General features: G+C 36.9%; 4 protein-coding genes across 4 annotated transcripts; 1 reads left to right on the top strand and 3 right to left on the bottom strand.

Moving 5' to 3' along the window:
* The first annotated feature begins 930 nt into the window (after window positions 1-930).
* On the top strand, window positions 931-5100 carry LOC137721276 (U-box domain-containing protein 35-like). The gene is made up of 10 exons (XM_068460382.2): window positions 931-1054; window positions 1353-1582; window positions 1694-1815; window positions 1901-2022; window positions 2319-2554; window positions 2659-2903; window positions 3093-3194; window positions 3289-3717; window positions 3807-4556; window positions 4721-5100. Exons 2-10 carry the CDS (start codon window positions 1387-1389, stop codon window positions 4901-4903), a joined length of 2385 nt encoding a protein of 794 aa, XP_068316483.2. The 5' UTR covers window positions 931-1054; window positions 1353-1386; the 3' UTR covers window positions 4904-5100.
* A 2338-nt stretch (window positions 5101-7438) lies between these two features.
* Window positions 7439-9856, bottom strand: LOC137719406 (putative kinase-like protein TMKL1). Its single transcript, XM_068458446.2, has 2 exons — window positions 9005-9856; window positions 7439-8442 (listed from the first exon to the last, which is right to left on the bottom strand). The coding sequence occupies exons 1-2, from the start codon at window positions 9486-9488 to the stop codon at window positions 7844-7846; spliced, it is 1083 nt and encodes a 360-aa protein (XP_068314547.2). The 5' UTR covers window positions 9489-9856; the 3' UTR covers window positions 7439-7843.
* A 4444-nt stretch (window positions 9857-14300) lies between these two features.
* LOC137719399 (acid phosphatase 1-like) lies at window positions 14301-17612 on the bottom strand. Its single transcript, XM_068458438.2, has 3 exons — window positions 16895-17612; window positions 16263-16472; window positions 14301-14745 (listed from the first exon to the last, which is right to left on the bottom strand). Exons 1-3 carry the CDS (start codon window positions 17305-17307, stop codon window positions 14568-14570), a joined length of 801 nt encoding a protein of 266 aa, XP_068314539.2. The 5' UTR covers window positions 17308-17612; the 3' UTR covers window positions 14301-14567.
* A 670-nt stretch (window positions 17613-18282) lies between these two features.
* On the bottom strand, window positions 18283-21131 carry LOC137721161 (uncharacterized). The gene is made up of 8 exons (XM_068460269.2): window positions 20910-21131; window positions 20531-20723; window positions 20069-20282; window positions 19543-19709; window positions 19019-19143; window positions 18864-18924; window positions 18710-18758; window positions 18283-18577 (listed from the first exon to the last, which is right to left on the bottom strand). Exons 2-8 carry the CDS (start codon window positions 20711-20713, stop codon window positions 18498-18500), a joined length of 879 nt encoding a protein of 292 aa, XP_068316370.2. The 5' UTR covers window positions 20714-20723; window positions 20910-21131; the 3' UTR covers window positions 18283-18497.
* Between the last annotated feature and the right edge of the window lie 95 nt (window positions 21132-21226).

The following is a 21226-nucleotide window of genomic DNA, read 5'->3' on the forward strand; positions in this document are numbered from 1 at the left end:
GAACCCCGCCATCGATTCTTGTTGATGGGCGTTACGTAAATTCATACCAGTGATAATTGGCAATTAGGTGTTACGCGTAAGTCCTTACTACTTGAGATTGTAGGTATGCCTTGACGATGATAATAGCCAATCTCCCTCGAAACTTTTATGCTACTAGAAAAAAGCATGTCATGGTCTTGGACAATTTATACACAGAAAATTAATAATTAATTCAAAATATTGAAGTCCAAATTTTAATGTAAAACCAACAATTTTTCTTTTTCATATGCGTAGAGAATCAGGATCATAATAATTTTAATACTCATATTTCAGAAACTAATCGAGTAAACATACCACTAAGGCAATGATTTACGCAAGATGAATATAATTTATATAAACCACTCACTCTGGGATTAATTGAATGGTTTTAAATTCTAATTAAGATTATGCATTCTGATTCAGTGGTATTATACACTAAGAAATTTCGTCCAGATTCTAAGAAATAACTAGTTAAGTTCCCTGTACCAGCTGCTAATATAATAATATAATAATATATATATATATATATATATATATATATATATATAAGGAAATTGCAGTTGTAGTATTTTAGCATGCGAAGGTCTCTATCATCTCGTGACTTCTGAAAGTGCCTAATTACTAATTAATTAGCAGATAAATAGGAGAAAATTCATGGTGGTTTCCGGAGCATCGAATTTGCTCTTATCTTAAGCCTTTTAGGTAAGAGTCCAAAGGTGGTGGATTTTCAAACGCTTCCGTGAAGCAGTGATATAGATTATTACACTTATAAATACAAAAACAAGTTGTACATTGCGTTGAAAACAAACAGAAACTGAAAAGTCGTACCAGAATCAAACATACCTAGGTGGGGTTGCATTTCTCACGTCATCTGCTTCTGACCAGCTATAACTTATTCCAAATTTCCAGTTTTGCAAATGGAGGTTGAATGTCAACGTGTTTTTGCAGAGAGAGATATTGATGGGTTTTTGTTCTTTTCTCATGAGGAGTTGAACAAGTGCTTCAAGTCTGATGAGTTTTGAAGCTTGAGCAGCTGGTATGTTCTTCTTTTGTTTTCTGTGCATTACTTTTCTGGGGTTTTGAGTTTTTGTTGTTCTTTTGAACTTTTGAGTGCCACTTCATGGAATTTTATATTTATATGGGAAGCGGGAAGTGATTTCTGCACACTCGTTTTCTTTCTTTGCACACCCATAGTGATTTCCGCACACTCGTTTTCTTTCAGATTTTTTGTTTTTTTTTGGTAGTTCGAGGATTATTTCAATTTGTTAATTTGTTGTATTGGAAATGCTGATTTATTTGGTTGTGCTATTGTGCTTTGTTTCTACATGCTACAGACGATTTCCAGTTCCACAGAGGAGTGTCAGAGAGATGGATGGGAGTGAAATTACTGAAGGAGGTGAAAATATTCAACCTTCTTCTCTTTCAATTGTTGGCATTGCTGTCAGTGGGGACAGAAATAGCAAATACATAGTTAGGTGGGCTCTGGATAAGTTTGTTCCGGAGGGAAATGTTTTCTTTAAGTTGATTCATGTCAGGGAAAGGATCACCGTAGTTCCAACACCAAGTAAGCTTTGCTTCTTCGAGTTCATGTGTCGCGAAACAATTGAATCTCATGTCTTGAACATTTTTCATTTTCTATTATGTTTAGAAATTCTTGTTATTGTTGTGATTGTAGTGGGAAGTCTGATTCCTATTTCGAAAGTACGAGAGGATGTAGTAGCTGCCTATCGAAAGGAAATGGAGTGGCAGGCGAGTGAAATGCTTGTTCCATACAAGAAAATGTGTGCTTATAGGAAGGTAAATTAACTTTCTTATTCTGTGAAGTTTGATAGTAAGGAAATCGGAGGTGACAAAAGCGTAATCCGCTATATTTTGAATGCAGGTGCAAGTAGAAGTTGCACTAGTTGAATCAGATGACGTTGCAAATGCAATAGCAGAAGAGGTTGCTAAGTTCGCTATAAGCAATCTCGTCATAGGTGCCCCATCTCGTGGCATGTTTAAAAGGTATTTTGCTGAAATGCAGGTGTTCAAATGGATTAACACTTGTTGGACCTTGCTAATCATTTGTTAGTTATTCAAATTTTCTTCTTGTTTCTTTGGTCCCCGAGCATATGTGATTTGGTTATATAACTTTCAGGTTGTCTTTATAAATCACGTCTGCCTGCACTCACACACGCAAGCGTAAATTAATATTACTAATTAGGAACATAGAGAACCATCCATGTATCTTCTTTGTATTTTGTGAGCAATTGTGTCAGAATTGCCTTCTGAGTGATCATGTTAACAATTAATGCTCTTAGGAAACAAAGGGGACTCTCCTTAAAAATCTCAGCCTGCACTCCAAGATTTTGCACCGTGTATGCTGTTTCAAAAGGAAAGTTGTCATCCCTACGCGCATCTGATTCTGCTGTTTCAAAAGGAAAGTTGTCATCCCTACGCACATCTGATTCTGAGTCGGTAGGAAGCATCAAAGATGACAACAGTGACACATGTTCTATCAGCAGTTCTTTGAGTTACACGTCTAGTTTACAGACAGGTACGATACTTGACTAGGGTTGAGTGCCATCTTCATATGTCGTGTGCTAATGGTGCTACCTATGCAAGCAGATGAATATTTAATTCCGGTCTTCTGTTTTTCAGGCACAGATCACAGCTCGGTTGGTTCATACTCTCATTTCCGTTCTCCTCCTCTGACAATGCAGCGCTTTCAAGCTCTTACAAATATCAACAACACCGTTCTTCGTACAAAGACAAATTCAAATGACACCATCGATCCTAGATGCCAATCTCAGGATCTTGGAAGCTTTGTTGCAGATAGCCGGTCATGGACTTCAGATCAAGTGTCCAACTCAGACGTGGTTACAGATTATTCGTCGGAGAGGCAGGTAGCACTTCCTGACTTCTTTTGACTTGGTTAAATGATGCTTCACAATGAATCATGCAGAAAATACATAGTTGGAATTTCATTTATGAGATGTGGTTTACAAATTACATTGTTGGTAGTTATCCTTGATTTCAACAGTATGAGAGTTATATGTTTTTCAGTAGTGATTGTATTGACAATTTCCATGCAGGCGACTATGAACCTCGAGATAGAAAAGCTGAGAATTGAACTCAGACATGTCAAAGCAATGTATGCAATGGTTCAAAGTGAGAATATGGATGCTTCTAGGAAGGTAGGCATTCTTATCCTTGTTGACAGCAGAAAATACTTCATGATCCTTAAGATCTTTAATTTGGATAGTAAGAAATTTTCTTTTTGATAATCAGATAAACAATTTAAATAAACGCTGGTTGGAGGAAGCAGTAAGGTTCAAGGAGATAAATTCTATGGAAGAGAAAGCCAAAGTATTTGCAACACAAGAAAAGAAGAAGTATGAATCTGCTAAGAGGGAAGCTGATTACATGAGAGAATGTGTCGAAAGAGAAGTTTCACTAAGGAGAGAAGCAGAGATGAAAGCCATGCTTGATGCCAAGGAGAACGAAAAACTTGAACATGCACTTGTAGGTCCTGTGCAACAATACCAGAAGTTCTCGTGGGATGAGATTGTTACAGCCACCTCATCTTTCTCCGAGGATCATAAGATTGGAATGGGAGCGTACGGAAATGTCTATAAATGCATCTTTCATCATACAACTGCAGCAGTGAAAGTCCTTCACTCTATAGAGAATCACCAAACTAAGCAATTCCAGCAGGAGGTAAGGGACAATCATGACATAAAGCAGTAAACTTATTATATCCTCCTGCATGTACTGAACACTAATTTACATTTCGTTTTGGCTTGCAGCTTGAGATCTTGAGCAAAATCTGCCATCCCCATTTGCTTCTCCTTCTCGGTGCATGTCCTGATCACAGTAGCCTAGTCTACGAGTACATGGAAAATGGTAGCTTGGAGGACAGGTTGCTGCAGAAAAACGGTACACCTCCTATTCCTTGGTTTGAGAGGTTCCGAATTGCTTGGGAGGTAGCCTCAACTCTCGTCTTTCTTCACAGCTCAAAGCCAAAACCAATCATCCATCGTGATCTGAAACCGGCAAATATCTTGCTAGATCATAACCTTGTGAGCAAGATTGGCGACGTTGGCCTTGCCACAATGCTTAATTCAGATCCTTCTACGTCAAGTATATACAATGACACAGGGCCAGTTGGAACTCTCTCTTACATAGACCCCGAGTATCAAAGGACAGGAATAATCTCTCCACAATCGGATGTTTATGCTTTCGGAATGGTGATCTTGCAGTTGCTTACTGCAAAACCAGCAAGAGCTATAACACATCTGGTAGAAACAGCTGTTAACGATAAAAATTTAACGGATATTTTGGACCCTAAAGCCGGTCTTTGGCCAATGGAAGAGACAAGGCAGTTGGCTAAATTGGGATTGAGCTGCGCAGAGCTTCGACGCATAGACAGACCTGACTTGAAAGAACAAGTAGTTCCTCTGCTTGAGAGATTGAAGGAGGTTGCTTATGCAGCGAAAAATTCAGCTTCTGCGGTTCATTGCCTACCTCCTAACCACTTCATCTGTCCAATTCTCAAGGTACGCATAATCGCTTGCAGTTCAATGTCAAATTCTTACCGTTAAACGCCACATTAGTGAGTCGTGATGCGTGACAATTGTTTGATCCACATATCCAAAATAAAGAATACATAGTTTCATGCAATAATTCCACCTAGTAATCTGTATGCTATCTTTCGTTGCAGGATGTGATGAATGAGCCTTGTGTGGCCGCAGATGGTTACACTTACGACCGCAAAGCGATTGAGACATGGCTCGAAGAGAACGATAACTCGCCGGTGACAAATGTGCCGTTGCCAAACAAGAATGTAATGCCAAATTATACTCTTCTTTCTGCAATTATGGGGTGGAAGTCGAGAGAACAATAGCATCTTCCTTTGTTAATTGGCATTAGGTAGTGTCCAGAGTTGGATATTCTGTAAGTAGTTGAATTCGTCAATGGTTACAAATTTCAATGGAGTTTCTGTTTCATCCAACAACAAAAAAAAGTGTAAGACTCAAGAATTGAAGGCCAGAAAGTATTTTACTGTAGACATGAAAAATTATGATGACGTATAAAACGAAAGTAATAAAATAATAACATTTTAAATCAATGATACGACGTTACGTGAAAAAATTAAAACACCTATTAGTCTTTTTCAAAATTGCGGCAAAATTTGTTGGGAAAAGAGGGTGTGGTGGTCCTCTGTCATACCAATGTACCACGTGTCATGCCATGTATGTAACCAATTTATATATTTGTTTGGTTTGGTACTCCTAGGGCTTAAATTGGCAAAATGATCTTGACAAAAAAGTGTCAATTTCATTAAAGCAGTGCAACAATGATCATATGGTAATATGAGTTTATAAAAGAAGCGATTAAATTATTTATTTATATTATAACACGCAAATTGATTAATCGTATTGTGTAATAGCGTGAGCGTCATATTTAAAATATTTTTTTTACTCTGAAGAACAATGCATATAGCACATGTTTCATGCCAATGATATAATATTAGGTGAAAAGAAGCTCTTGTATTGTACATATTGATATAAAACGTCACTATAACAGTGTACTCTACCTATAATATTATTATTATTATTTTGGGGCTTTTTAGCTAAAATGGTCTATGAGATTTGCATAAGACATCAGTTTGGTCCTTGAGATTGTTCATCATCCATTATTTTGTTCATTCTGTTAAAAACTCTGTTAAGTGTCTCGAGCCTTTGGCTGAAAGTTTGGGTAATTTTCAAAGCTTCGTAACTCAATCGTTTCTTAACCAAATTTGACCCATAATATATCAAAATGAAGATAGAAAAGTGTAGAACAAGATTATACTTATTTGGAAGCCTAATGTTTGCCAGAGATGGCCGGAAAATGGCCTGAAAGTCGACTGGTCCGCTAGAGAACTGTAAAAGTAGCCGGAAACTGGGTAAATTTTAAACGTTCATAACTTCTTCAATAATCAACGAAATTGAGTGATTCAAAAACAAAAATCATACTTCTTGATGAGACAAAAAGAATGGTACCTTTCTTGATGGCTAAATCACCTTGGTTTGGCCGTAAAACGGCTCGAAAGTGGCTGTCTTGGTCTCGAGTTAGCCACTTTCGAGTCGTTTTCCAGCCAAACCACGAAGAATTAGCAGTTAAGAAAGGTACCATTCTCTTCCTCTCATTGAGAAGTATGATTTTCATTTATGAATCACTCAATTTTGTTGAGTATTGAAAAAGTTATGAACGTTTAAAATTTACCTAGTTAGTTTTCCAGTTTTCCTGCTTCCAGTCACCTTTCAGGCTATTTTCCGACTATCTTCGGCAACCATTGGGCTTCCAAATAGGTATAATCTTGTTATAAACTTTTCTATCTTTGTTTTGATATATTATGGGTCGAATTTGGTTAAGAAACGATAGAGTTACGAAGCTTTGAAAATTGCCCAAACTTCCGGCCAAAAGCTTCGAGACACTTAACGGAGTTTTTAACGGAATGATCAAAATAATGGATGATGGACAATCTCAGGGAACATTTCTATTGGTTTTCAATCTCAGGGACCAAAGTGATGTACTATGCAAATCTCAATGATCATTTCGGTTATAAAGCCTTATTTTGGATGGTCACAATATTGTCATACCTCCTCCACACACCCCAGCTAGATGGTGATCTCTCACAGCCGGACTCAGAGCAACTTATGCCCACCCGCCACCCACCATGTATTTTATATAATCAAGGAATGAACAGGAAACGAACTAAACAAGTTTCCAATACTCAAGGTTAGAATATACTTAATCTAAATTATTTTGGGACAATTTCATTTATTCTATCTGCAGGGGGTCTATTAGAGTACCAACGTATTATTGATATTGCCGATATTGTATAAATAACATGACACATTTTTGTGTCTACAATGTTATTGGCACGTTATTGATGAGATTGGGATATCAAGAATCTATTTTCACAAAAGAAAAGATGCTTGTTCCATAATCGAGCTATGAAGCTTAAATGGTTAAGTCAAAGTTGCAAACAAATTTGAATTTAGATAAAGGCATTTTAGCTAAAATGGTTTGAGATTTGATAAGGATCAAAATGACTATTAAATAAAGATCAAAATGACAAAAATACTTTCAATTTAATAAATAATGGGCCAAAATGATTTGACAAAAGTGAGGGTATTTTTGTTATTTTATCCTTATTTAATGGAGGTTTTTCACGGAATGACCAAAATGGTCGACGGTGGACAAACTCAATGACCAATTTTATCGATTTTAAATCTCAATGATCAAAATAAAGAATTATGTCAATCTCAAATACCATTTTAGCTAAAAAAAAAGTTTTAGTAAAATGCATAATTTCATTGCTTACTTCTGATTAAAGGCACCTTCTTTTATAAATTTGTGCTCCACAATATGAAAGCTAGGTGGGACCATATGGAATCCATTGTCTAAGGCTGCTCATTACTTGGCAATAAAGAAATATGCAATCTGACAAACTAAATCACCAACTTATCATCTTGAATTTGTCAATACGGTACACCTCCACTTATACTTTTCCTATACATGTCTATGTCAATATGGTCACTGAGTTGTTGTCATGGCCATCAATCATGCAGATTTTGCAAAATACAAATATCCTCGAATCAAGGCTCTATGGTCTTCAAACGAGAGAAACTTACTTTACACATGGAAGTGTGAGAGTGACGGCATCTCAAGTCATCTAAGCACTATCATGTGATCAACTGTTTTACGTGACAGTGTGTTGTTGGTTTGAAATTACGTTACAGTGTCATCTTGGATGTAGTTACTACTTCCCCTACCCAAACAAAGCTCATAGTTTTCAGTTTCCAATTTCTTCAAGCTTCGACAGAACTTGCTTGGAGTTTGGTCTAAGTGATGGAGAAGGAGCACAACATGCCATAGCAAGCTGAAAGAATTTGAGAATCCTTTCTTTTGTGACGGGGATTTCTCCGTAGCCAGCGTTGCTATTGAGAAGCAAATCTGGATGGAACAAGTCATGAATTCTATGTCCAAGCACTGCATTTCTCATGAAATCTGGCAAACTAAAATCCTCATCAGGAGTTGTAGGGTTTTGGTTGATGGGTTCCTTCCCTGTGAGAAATTCAAGCAAGATAACCCCAAGACTGTATATATCGGTCTCTTCGTTCGCATCCCTCATTTTCATCAGCTCAGGTGCTTTGTAGCCTTCGGATGCCGAGACTTCAAGCATTTCATGGCCAGCAGTTGGATTCAGCAGAAGATGGAGGCTGAAATCGGATATGAAAGGGCAATAATGGTGACCCAAGAGTATGTTTTTCGACTTGAGATTGCCGTGAATTATCGGCCTTTCAAAGCCGGTATGAAGGTGATCCAAGCCTTCGGCTATACCAACTGAGATTTTATAGATTATGGGCCATTTGTGAGAGTCAGGATTGCTTTCTGCCATTGAAAACAAAGGTTGTCTGTCAATTTATAGTTAATGGGAACTAAAGTTAAACAGGCAAAGACAACTTCTAAGAGAACATCTCTAAATTTGGCAATGATAAGAAAAGATAGAGATGTCATTTCGCGGTATCCTAATTTAATCACACAATGTCACATGGGGAAAGTTAAAACGACTGAAAGTATGTGTCAGCTTGGAATTCCGCTATAATGACATCAGAGAAGTTTCATTCCGACAAGCAATATATATAAATTTAGAAGGAAAGAAACCAAATATGGTTGTACAACATGCACAAAGGAGATCAAAATTATGCAGAGAAAACAGAATAGTCGAAAGCAGAAGCAATGCAGACTCGGAAAACAGAACAGGTTTTTTCAAGCCAAAACTTTTTGATTCGGTTCTTTTGAAACACAATGGCAAAACACAAAATCCTCATAAACCGAACAAAAAAAGAGATTCAAGTTTCTTTCTTTTCATATTCTTGGGGATTTTCTCGGCAAGCAAACAGAACAAAAACACAAACTGATCAAACAAGGAAAGAGAAATTAGAATCATCACCTCTCACAAACTGAGCCAGATTGCCGCGCCAGTAAAACGGATGAATCAAAAGCTTCTCACCTCTCGGCCCTGCATAAAATCCCAAAAGAGGGACCAAATTATGATGCCTTATGCACCCCAAAAGCCGAATAACTTCACCAAAATCTTGAACTTTTGCAGTGCAAACAGGCCTCAAAAACCTCAGCAACTTCACCGAGTTGCTGCTCTGCAACAGCGCCTTATACAGCGTACCGAAGTTTGATTTTCCGATCACTTCCCCCGGAGCATCCAGAATGTCACATATTGTTAAGTCCTCCCCATCCTGAAAAGTCACCAGCTCCTCTGCCTCCACGACTTCCTCTTGCTTCTGCTCTGTTTTTTCCACATCCTTTTGCTCACTCTTTGCAGTTTTCTTGCAGTAAAAGTAGATGAAAAGTAGGAAAAACACCAAAGTTGTTGATGAAGTCAGTGCAAGAATCAAATTTAACACCTGGGTTCTGTTCATTGTGTCAAAAAAAGCAATTTCTTCATGTGAAACATTGGAGGAAAACCCAATTGAGGGATCTGGTTTTGATGTGGGGAGTTGAGAAGATGATGAACATATTGCAGGTGTGGATAACTTTCATGGGGAAAGATTTAAATGCAAGTAGGAGTCCAGAGGTTGGGATGGAATTGTACTTTTGGGTGGAGAGTTGTGTGTGGAACCCAAGATTTGAGAGAGAGAGAGAGAGAGAGAGAGAGAGAGAGAGGTGATGGAGTTGGAGAAGGGAGATGAGAAGATGAGCTAATATGGTATGGCCGAAAACTTGGGAGGATAGATCTAAGCCATGTGATGTTGCACCTGTTTTTGACTCTTGTTTTTGTGCTTTGAGTGTGTGAAAGTTCACTTTTGCCACCCAATTGATATTCCGCATTGCATTTTTGCATGGACCTTGTGTCTTTTTCTGATTGATGTGCTAATGGAAGGAAGGAATAGTGAGATTTAGAAGCTGGAGACAAAAAGTAGTTGCCTTTGTAAAAAGTGGTACTTTTATTTCTTTTCTTAAAGCAAATGTTCTGCATTTAAAGCGATTAAGGACGTTACATATGTATATATTCGAGATTTTGTGTTTTGAAGTAAAGAGTATGTATTCAAAGAGTGTGAAAAATAACTTATATCTGCATCTGAACTATTGTGTTCGATTTTATTTCACCACTTGCCTAAAATTGGTATTGATGATTAAAAATGTGAAGGGGTCTAAGGAAGGAGGAATGTCACATCATGCTATGAAATTTTTAGCTGCATAATCGTTACAAAATACGCGTATTTTAATTTCCCTTTAGAAGCAATTTTTGGCATTTTGTTCATATTTAACAAACAAGCTGCAAGGTTATTGTCATTTAATTAAAATATTGGCGAGAGTAAGAAATTGGAAACCATCTTCAGGTCCATATTTGTTCAATTATTGTAATTAAATAATATTAAAAAAAGAAAAAAAATATTGACACATGACCAATAGATTAGTGAACTTTGTTTGCTCTTTTGAGCAAGTTTGTTTTTGAATTTAGTTTGGTATGTTTATACACCAAAACAGTGGAATAACTGATAGGTGTATTATTGTCTATATTTTCATGTCAAATATCCTTTGGTTTTGTTAAAGGATTGGTCTTAAAAGAGCCTTATTATTTTTCTTTTCTCAATTTAGTCACATTGTGCACTAAAGACGTTTTTTTTATGATAATTGACTTTTTAGAGGAGTTTTAATGCATGACCAATTGGAGAAGGAAACTAAGAGGTTGGAGATCATTTTGTTTGAATTTCATATATTTTTCATGGAGCCAAACATTCCAGTTTTGCAAATCATTCCCGCGAAAATTACATTTCTGTCATAATTGCGCAGTTGTAGCAGATTGAAGATTTGAAGGCTTTCACAATTTTTTATGGTGATGTGACATATATGCTTGGAAATATAAGATACAGATGCATGTTTCCTATTTTTTTGGAATTTTCTAGAAGGTGGAACGACCGTAATTTGGCGTGCAAAGTAATTTACGTGTTTCTCAAGTGAAGAATGATTCTTTCCCAGCTTGTGTGTGATGATTCTTCACTTGTTTGTGTTTGATGTTGTTTAAGTTTTTGTTTCTTTTTAGGAGGGTTTTTACGAGACCTTTTCGAATTTTCTAGTATAAATAGAGTGCCCTAAGTTTATGCATAACGAAAACTAATCAACAGCATCAATTGGATTAATCAACGGATAGGTAGTTGAAAGCTAGATTGGATTATTAGCCTTGTTCAAAAAAGAAAAAGAAAAAAAGATTGGATTATTAGCCGTAAATTCGGTGTCGTAGTGTCTTCACATCTTAATCTCCAAAACTCGTTTTCATCGTTGTCTTTTGTTTTGTTTACTTTTTAATTCATTTGTCAATTTTAGTTTTGACCAATCCTTAAATTCAATCACTCATTTGTTTAATTAAGTTTGGCGTAACTATACGTTTAATTGATTTGAACGCAATCCTCGTAGAATCAACGTCTTACATGCATATCTTTACTACAATTGAGTCGTGTGTTTGTGAGTAAAATTAGCTAAAATTAATCTATTATTTAGGTTAATTTAAGTACACATCAATAACTTAGGGCAGAAGGAAATCTTATGGTTTTTTTTGGTACCACAATAGCCTATTTTATTAAGTTTTCTACAATATATATGAAGACTAATTTCTATGAAACATGTTTACAGTCACGTGGTATTTCAGTCCAATAATGCATTGGCACTTGTAAACTTTTTCCAACATAGTAATTTATCATTGAGAACGCTACAATAAATACAGATTGAATTTTTTTTTTTTTTTTTTGGGGGGGGGGGGGGGTTCAAATATACAGATTAGGATCTTGCTCATTATTAATTAGTAACTAATGAAAGATTAAGCGGCGGTTGGAGACTATTTGTTAATTAGCGGCAGGGATTGATGCGTTGTTCGGGTCAATAGAGATTCTTTTTTACCTTAATACGACGGTAAATAGTAAATACCGCTGGTTGATATTGAATATTAATTTATCTATTTAAAAGATATTGCCGGAAAAAAAAATATGAATTTCATTTTTTTAGTATAATGATATATTTTAAGTTAAGGGGATAAATAGTTTGGCTAAGTTATATTTACAAATGAAAAGAAATATCAGTAAAGAGGAATACCACTAGACAAAAATATTGAGTGACAAAATATATATGAATTTGAAACATAACGTCAATGCAAGTCAGGGATTAGTGAAAAAGCCATTTTTCACTTTAATATAATGAGTTTTGAGGTTTTTCTTCAACATGCTATGTATCAAAGCTTGGCATTTTTCATGTCAATTATCCTTTGGTTTTGTTAAAGGATTGGTCTTAAAAGAGCCTTATTTATTTATTTTTTCTCAATTTAGCCACATTGTACACTAAAGACGTTTCATGATAATTGACTTTTAGAGGAGTTTTAATGCATGACCAATTGGAGAAGGAAATTAAGAGGTTGGAGATCATTTTGTCTGAATTTCATATATTTTTCATGGAGCCAAACATTCCAGTTTTACAAATCATTCCCATGAAAATTACATTCCTGTCATAATTGCGCAATTGTAGGAGATTGAAGATTTGAAGGCTCTCGCAATTTTTCATGGTGATGTGACATATCTGCTTGGAAATATAAGATACAGATACAAGTTTCCTATTTTTGGAATTTTCTAGAAGGTGGAACGACCGTAATTTCCCAGTTTGCGTCTAATGATTCTTCACTTGTTTATGTCTGATGTTGTTTAAGTTTTTGTTTCTTTTTAGAAGGGTTTTTACGAGACGATTTAGAATTTTCTAGTATAAATAGAGTGCCCCATAAGGAAAACTAATCAACAACATCAATTGGATTAGTCAACGGATAGGTAGTTGAGTTCAAAAAAGAAAAAGAAAAAAAGAAAGGATTATTAGCCGTAAATTCGGTGCACATCTTAATCTCCAAAACTCGTTTTCATCGTTGTCTTTTGTTTTGTTTACTTTTTAATTCATTTGTTAATTTTAGTTTTGACCAATCCTTAAATTCAATCACCCATTTGTTTAGTTAAGTTTGGCGTAACTATACGCTTAATTGATTTTAACGCAATCCTCGTAGAATCAACATCTTAGATGCATATCTTTATTACAATTGAGTCATGCGTTTGTAAGTAAAAATTAGTTAAAATTAATCTATTATTTAGATTAATTTAAGTACACCTCAATAACTTAGGGCAGAAGGAAATCTTATGGTTTTTTTGGTACCACAATAGCCTATTTTATTAAGTTTTCTAAAATATATATGACGACTAATTTATATGAAATATGTTCACAATTATGTGGTGTTTCAGTCCAATAATGCATTGGTAAATGTAAATTTTTTTTCAATAATCTATCATTGAACTAGAACGCTACAATAAATATAGATTGGAATTTTTTTTTTTGGGTCAAAGATACATATTAGGATCTTGCTCATTATTAATTTGTAACTAATGAAGGTTAAGCGGCGGTTGGAGACTATTTGTTAATTAACGGCAGGGATTGATGCGTTGTTCGGTGGCCCCCATCACCAAAGTATGTGGTGTTTTTGGGGCCCAGCTTCTTCATCAAAATCAAACGCGTAGGATCTCCCCACCACGTGAGACACGATGTTTCGTCAAAGAAAAAGTCAGACTCTACGGACACGTGTACGACATTTACTGGACGATTAAGTTATTAAGAATGTGCCTGAACGAGGATTTTTTCCTGATTTTCTTTGTGCCGGTTTCGGAGATTCTTAATTTAATCATTCATCGTATATTATGTGATCAATTTTTATTAAGTATTATTTATATTTAATTTTAAATAAAAATATTTAAAATAATTTTTAATCGTACGATGTACGATAAAAAGATACGATTTGAAAATTCGTAAGATCCTTACAAAAAGAATCTAAAAAGCATCCTCGTTACCTAAATTCGAATTCCCTTAATGATTACGTGTACAAATTTTTTTGCAGCTGTTATGAGGGTCCGAATAGGCGAACCCGGACCGGGTTTGATTAAAACGGGAGGACTAGGAGGAGGATCCACAGGGAGTGGTGGGATGTACGGAGGGAGGACTTTCATTGAACCAATATGCCGTCAAGATGGCTTCTCGGATCTCCAATACTTTGTCATGTGGAGGACCAAAACATATGAATAATGAACTTGTTTGAAAATGCTTTAAAAATAACTAAAAGCGTTTTGGTAGAAATATTTTTAGAACAAAACTTTAGTAAAACTGCAGGTAAATCATATGAAAACACTTGAAGTGTTTCCAGCAATAAGCACACGTGCTTTTGATACCCATAAACATTTTCTTTAAAAGCGCTTTCATAATAATACAACTCAAGTACTCATAAAAGTGGCCCCTTACAATTCCAAGCATCCAAAGACCTACACTACAATTTTCTCTCTATACACGATTCAGTTTGATATGAACAATTCACTGTATTATTGGTGTATGGCATCATGAATTAAATCAGTACAAGCTGCACGACAATTCTAAGACAGCTTGATTTGCATTCATCGGTACGAGTTTTGAAACGAACGACGCCTGCCCTATCACGGAATGTAATACATTGGATTCGGAAGCTTGAACGAGCGGAGGGCGACTGAGGTACCCAGCAAATCACTCCACTGGTCTCCGGAATTCCCAAGCAGTCTATATCCCTCCCTTTCCATCTCACTCCTCTTTTCGGACTTGTAAATTATCGCCAATTTCTCGTGGTCATCAGCGGACCTGCATAGTACATAAAACAAACATAGGATTCAGAATTTCGAATGGCCATTAAGAAGCTGGTACAAGGACCTAAAGTAGCACAATGACCTAAAGTCAGAAGCTTTATGATGGCATATATAATGAGCATTGTCTTAAAAAGAAAGCTTCGAGTTTACGTTCTCTATTCAGACATAATCATCAAATAACAGTGTCATTAATTTGTTTACTCAATTGACGAATACCAGCGATAGGATGACGTGAAAAACACATGATGCAATGATATTTACAGATTTACAAGAAGGAAACTTAACATTTATCCGGAAACCAGGATGAAATCATCAAAACGGTGCACCAACCACCCCTAACAAAGCGATTGGGTCTAATTATCAAACAAAATTCAAATAGTTAAAGCCATCGTTTCATCTTAGATAACACGCCCATAGGGGAGGTGTGCCCTTAATAGTGATGTGTGCTAATGTATATGCGCATGTGCAGGACACAACTAAAAACTAAATCATATTTTCATGTGATTGAACCAACATTCTTCCATTTCAATCATTTGTGTTTGTACCATACTTGACCAATCCCGAAACTATCGAGCACCGGTCAACGTCATACCTTCAAGGACCCACTGAGAGGTTCATGTTGAGGCACCCTTGTCGAAGCACAAGAGTTTCCCTCCAACCAGGAGGTCAACCACATCGCGACACATGTCAACGTCAGAATAAAGCTCATAAAGTCTCACATCGATCGCGGACAAAAGCTAAAGACTCTCCTCAACTATAAAAGGAGACCATTCTCCTACGATTAATCCCTAATGTCATTAATGTGCTTAAACTAATCATTAGAACTCACTAATGATGATTATGCTTGAACCTATGTATTTGTGTAAATCCTTCATTATTAATGAGAACTCTTCTACTCCGTGGACGTAGCCAAACTTAGAGTGAACCACATACATCTTGTGTTTGCTTCCCTATCTCTATCTCTTTACATATATTATCCTCACCAGTGACCGGAGCAAACGAGCAAAGGTCACAAACTTGACGCTTTATGTTGTTCCAAAGTCTCACTGATTTTGTGCATCAACAATTTCTATTTCTAACTAAGTAATCATGCAAGAAAGTGACGGATCTGTACCCCACCCCAGGTAACTGCAATAATGGAAAAAGGATGGAAGGACGATCGACATTATAACAAAAAGACCATGGAAGAAATTGAACACTTCATCTATTCTACTCCACCGAGAGCAGCCTGAATGATGAAAAGAAAAACGATTATTCATGCTAATGCTACAAGCCTATAAAGTTCGTCTATTTTTAACAGTCACGATCCTGCATTGTTCTTAGTTTTCACATGTCCTACTCCTACCCACAGTTACGGCAACAAGACAGGTAACCTAACATTTCTTCAAAATTACAACGATTACTCATGCTAAAACATTCAAATGCAATAGAAATATGGGTACTTATACTAGTCAGGCAATGCAATACAACAATTCAGTTCCATATCAATTCATAAGCGACATTCGTACTCACCTCAAAATAAGCTTATGCCATTCTCGGAATCCTGCATTGTTCAGATTCTCAACAGTAACCTTCCTTTTCCCTTCGGTGCGCCCCGTGAGCAAGAAAACCTTAAAACCCAAACCCAAGACCTCTTCATAGAGTTTCAAGCTGGACTTTATAGCAGGTGCCATGGCCTTCTCAACCCACTTATCAAACTCCACCGTATCAAATACCTCCAAGCTACAAAATTACACACAATATCGGAATATCCACATCAGCACACAAATATGTCATCAAAAAACGAAAACCCAAACCAACAGATCATGATAAAATTCAATGAAATTTAGAAAACAGGATTCTGGTTATACTTTTTTAACAACATAAACCCTTCTAGTTGATAGATTCAATATATTATCAGTGTTCCAAGTTCCTACATTCCAATTTACTATCGAAATCTCGGCTATAAAACCACCTTCTACAACTCTCAATTCAAATTTTCGTAATAAGAATTCTCATTCAAGTAATTCAATTTGTTGAATTGAAGAGTCTGACTGAATTTCTAGTATTAACAAGTTGGAACAATGAAAATTAAAAATTTGCTACACTTTCTAATAAACCAAACAAAATTTAAATTTCTCAAGGGGCATGTTGAAGAGTCATACCCATAACCATGGTCAGCATAATAGGGAAGGTTGGAAAGCAAAGTGTCATCAATGTCGAAAATCCACACATCCTTTCCGTCGCCATTCAATTCAACACGCTTGGCATAAACCCCAGCCTCCTTAGACACCCTTTCGAGATCGAATTCGTAAGCCCGACCCGTCAAGTAATCCTTGACATACTCGGCACACTCCTCCGGGATTGTTTTCCAGGGATTCACATTGTTTGCCTCCACAGAAAATCTCCAGCTGTCGCAGTGTAATCTGAGCTCATTCTCCAAATCATCGAGGTGGGTCTCGGCGATGTCTGGGTATTCAAGGATCAACGGCCGCGGCAGGAGGCGGGAGTCGAAGGTCTCGTGAGAAAACGCCACCGGAAGCAGGGAAAAAAGAAGGAAAATATTCAAAAAGTTCATGGTGGTCGGTGGAGAAAGTCTGCGAATTAGTATGAATTTGGGGAAATTAGATTCTGGGTATTGGAGAAGATCGAAGAAGATTTTGTGGGTATATGTGAAAAATCGAGGGAGAGAATATATGAGGAAAGCGAAATCTGAGAGAACAGGAAAATGTGTTTCTTGGCATGCGAAGGAGAAAACCGTAATGGAACAGTAACCTCTTAGGCTTTGGTTTCAAGAGGAAGTGTTGCGTGCGAGTGAAGTAACTGTAGAGAGAGAAAGAAGAGAGAGAGAGAGAGAGAGAGAGAGAGAGAGAGGGAGGGAGGGAAGGAAACAAGAAGATTTGAAAGTTGGGGTTTTACAGAGGTTGAATAGTTGACGGAAGAACCTTGAGATGGAGCACGTAAACGGACGTATGAATTGAATTGGAGAATCCTCAGGTATTCTGGGAAATGTGGCAAGTGGGACCCATCCTCTGGTGGCTAGTGGGACCCATCCAGAGGGTCCAGGGGAGACTTTTATATGACTAAGCCCATATCAATGAGCCGAAGCCCATTAAGAATCAGGCCCCCAAGCCTGTGTGATATATGAATAAGAGCCCAAACCCAAAGAACAAACCTTCGGGTCAATGTTTTAATAAGGCTAGAAGGTAATTCGCTTTTACTCTATTAATTACATATTTCAAAATTTTAATTGTGCTCTCCAAATTTTCTATATTAAAAAATAAAAATAAAAACATTATGAGAAGTACACAATTAAATTTTCGAAGTATCAATAATAGTGCCCAAAAGAAAAAGGTGTTTCATGACATTTCGTAGCTTAATTGTGCTGTTTATAAGTTTTTTGGTATACCTGGAACACCGCTATTATGTTACTTTACTTAAATTATACCTTAGTGAGACTTCTTAACAACCGTACACTTATATTATAACACATAAAATAGTAACACTACATATTCCTGGTTGGAAAAGGAAAAAAAATTGGGATTCACACGTGTTTAAAAAACCAGAGCAAAAACGCCACAACCTCTCCTTTTGTATTATTGAATTGCGGTTTCAACAAAAAATAATAAAAATAACAATAAAAACAAAAATAAAGTTACCTTTGATAATTTTACAAAATATTTTATTGTGATCGTTTTTACATGTCTATGATTGGAGTGAAGATTTTTCTTCCAAACGACAGAAACTTGAAAGTGAGTAGATGGATTCTCATTTGGAGGCCTCCGGTTTCGTTTTCTCGCCCTTCAGTGGAGAAAACATGAAATTACCAGAAAACATAGCTTCTTTATCTGCACATCCGAATTACAACGTTATATCTCGTCAAGAGATGAGAGTTTTTGTGCAATCTCAAGGGAAACAAATTAACAACATCAGAAATACCGAACGCGGAACAGGAAACGCAAAGAACAAACAAGGAATACCTGTTAACGACAGGCAACAAAGTTCCCGGCGAATATATCTTGCCATTGCCTGCATGTACACAAACTTTCATTTTAGCTCTATGCATCATATGGGAGAGTTATTAGTTAATGCTAAACGCTGTTGAAAGTGTGCCGGTCAAGGAAGAGAACATGCCTGGACTGCTCGTGATGCATCTCCAGTTGGTTGTGATGAACCATCGTCGGAAAAGACATTCCTGCAACATCAGTGCAGAAGGTTAATATGTATCCCATGATTAAATGTTTGATAATTTTTATGTTGGGGCTCGGGAGGGTAGATGCTGTATTTACCTCCATATCACATTTTGCAGATCATCCAGTTTAGCCTCTGGAAGCACGGCAGCATCATAGGCAACAATATTTCCATAGAATATCTTCTCCAAATCCTTCATCCATCTAGACAGTAGTAAGTTCACCTGAGATTTCAAGGGTAAATTAATCAATCAGCATGCTTAACGGTAAATCCTATGCTCTCCTAATGCTGAAGTCTCAAATATTATTAGCCTCCAAGTATGTTGACCGAGCCAATTAATTAGAAAATGTGCATAGAAGCACAAGTATGTAACGTCAAAGATGTTAAACAGCTTAAAGGTAAATCCTATGCTCTCATAACTTCTTATGCCAGAAGGAAAAAAGTTCAAACCCAAGGGCGTTGAATAGTATAACACAAAGAAAGGTTATTAGCAACAGCTTATTGAGTTCTTTTCAAAGACGGATGAACTCGATTTGATCTAGAAAAACCTCACGAAAAAGCAACTAAACTGTCAATATTGAGTTCAAAGCAGAATATTTAGGTTTAACTTAAGGGAACATACCCCAGCCTTAGATACTCTAAGTTCCACATCATGATTGTAAATCTCATATATGTATTGCCCGAATTCAACACCATCCTTTCCCTCTTCTTTCAACCGGCGTAAGCAAAGCCACATATGAAGTACAAGTAGAGAGAATGTTGTCTTAAAGGTTTTCTCCAAATTGAATACTGCACATTTAGGAGAACAGTTTAGTTCCTACACAGAACTATGTAAGTGAAGTTATTTCAAGTAAAGTTTCCTAACACATATGGACAGTTTCCTGGGCCAAAAAAATAGAAAATTCTCATCTCCTACAAAAGGTGAGAATAATTTAAAAATGAAAAAGATAAAATGGTTGATTCTGTTACATTGATTATATGATGTGGAGGTGTTACTGCACAAACGCGGAAAACCCAAAACATCCTTTTTTGGCTACAAAAAAATGCTTCCACAAAAGATAGCCCATTCCCCCTTCAAACTTATGCTCATTTGAAAATTAAACCACCCCCTCTGATCAGGAGAAAATAAATTGAGAGGAAGAAATGACCTTCATAGATGCCCGGTTTATCAACTTGTGAAACAATTCGCTTATACACGACATTGGCCCCTCGAATAGACTTGCTTTGTTTGCTATAAAACAGCAACATCATAAGAATCGCACGCCTAAACCTCCCATATTGTGCCTCATCAATTCTCAATGGGGAGTCCGGGGCCAAAGCCAATGAGGAGGGCTTAGACCAAAACACTTTGTCCAAATTTACCTGTCCAACATTGTTACCCAAAGTCTCAACAATGAACTGATTCCAGAAACCTTAAAACGATAAAAATATGCAAACATAACCACAGATACACGATCACGAGAAAACACGTTCGCCATTAGTGATTTAATTTCAGGATAATCTATGCACATTAACAAGAAAACCATAAAACCCAATTCAAATTACAACCAATAATTACTAAAATCAGCAAGCTTGATTACTATAACCAAAGGGGTAGCTCCAAATCGTACCACTGGCTCGGCAGGGAGAGGTTTTTCCACTGTAAAAGCCGTATCCGGAGCCACCGCAGCAGTAGCAGAAGCCCTGGCATAACTTTGGCGCGAAACAACATAGAATTCGTTTCTGAGATTCAGGTTCTGCTGCGTACCCAGCCTCGAGAGCTGAGCAACAGCTCTGCTCCATCTCGGCAGCATCTCCAGCTCCCTGTTGGATTCACAGAAACATTTCTTCAAATACATACGGGGCAAAAAACACCGTACAGATATTCATCTTAAACAGATTAATCGATCCGAATAACAAGAATTCCAGGATCAATATTTTCTCGGGAACCAAACAGAAAACAAACACAAATCAGTTTGAAAATCGGTTGACAAGGAAATGTGCACGTACCTTAGATTGAAATTTGAAAGGTTTTGAGTTGCAGTTGATGGAAATACTTGAGAGTTTTGCGAGTCCAAAACCCTACAGTGGAGTGCGCGAATGAGAAACAGACCGGAAAGGAGGAGCGCGCGTAGTAAAAAAACTAACGGCGGAGACTCCGTAGGTGTGGAAGTCCGGCGAACCCCATGTTCTCTTTTCACTTTTTTTTTTTTCTCTTTCTTTTTTATTCCAATTAGAAAGGGCTTGTTGTTGTCATTGTTGAAGGCCTGTATCCGATTCCATCGAATAAGCCCAATGGGCCGACCACATGCTCATTATGTTTCCAT

Source organism: Pyrus communis, chromosome 1 (genome assembly GCF_041283825.1).
Source record: "Pyrus communis isolate YQ-2024b chromosome 1, ASM4128382v1, whole genome shotgun sequence".
NCBI classification, from domain to species: domain Eukaryota; kingdom Viridiplantae; phylum Streptophyta; class Magnoliopsida; order Rosales; family Rosaceae; genus Pyrus; species Pyrus communis.

What these genes read in the sequence shown, in the direction of transcription:
- LOC137721276 (XM_068460382.2), top strand. Translation starts at nt 1,387, where the DNA reads ATGGATGGGAGTGAAATTACTGAAGGAGGTGAAAATATTCAACCTTCT. An exon ending in ATATGGATGCTTCTAGGAAG is followed by an intron (nt 3,195 to 3,288) that starts GTAGGCATTCTT and finishes TTTGATAATCAG; the next exon opens with ATAAACAATTTAAATAAACG. An exon ending in CTAAGCAATTCCAGCAGGAG is followed by an intron (nt 3,718 to 3,806) that starts GTAAGGGACAAT and finishes TTTGGCTTGCAG; the next exon opens with CTTGAGATCTTGAGCAAAAT.
- LOC137719406 (XM_068458446.2), bottom strand. Translation starts at nt 9,488, where the DNA reads ATGAACAGAACCCAGGTGTTAAATTTGATTCTTGCACTGACTTCATCA. An exon ending in TCTGGCTCAGTTTGTGAGAG is followed by an intron (nt 8,443 to 9,004) that starts GTGATGATTCTA and finishes TTTCAATGGCAG; the next exon opens with AAAGCAATCCTGACTCTCAC.
- LOC137719399 (XM_068458438.2), bottom strand. Translation starts at nt 17,307, where the DNA reads ATGAACTTTTTGAATATTTTCCTTCTTTTTTCCCTGCTTCCGGTGGCG. An exon ending in TATGCTGACCATGGTTATGG is followed by an intron (nt 16,473 to 16,894) that starts GTATGACTCTTC and finishes GTAATTTTGTAG; the next exon opens with CTTGGAGGTATTTGATACGG. An exon ending in TGGCATAAGCTTATTTTGAG is followed by an intron (nt 14,746 to 16,262) that starts GTGAGTACGAAT and finishes TGTACTATGCAG; the next exon opens with GTCCGCTGATGACCACGAGA.
- LOC137721161 (XM_068460269.2), bottom strand. Translation starts at nt 20,713, where the DNA reads ATGCTGCCGAGATGGAGCAGAGCTGTTGCTCAGCTCTCGAGGCTGGGT. An exon ending in TAAACCGGGCATCTATGAAG is followed by an intron (nt 19,710 to 20,068) that starts GTCATTTCTTCC and finishes CTAAATGTGCAG; the next exon opens with TATTCAATTTGGAGAAAACC. An exon ending in ATGCATCACGAGCAGTCCAG is followed by an intron (nt 18,759 to 18,863) that starts GCATGTTCTCTT and finishes GTGTACATGCAG; the next exon opens with GCAATGGCAAGATATATTCG.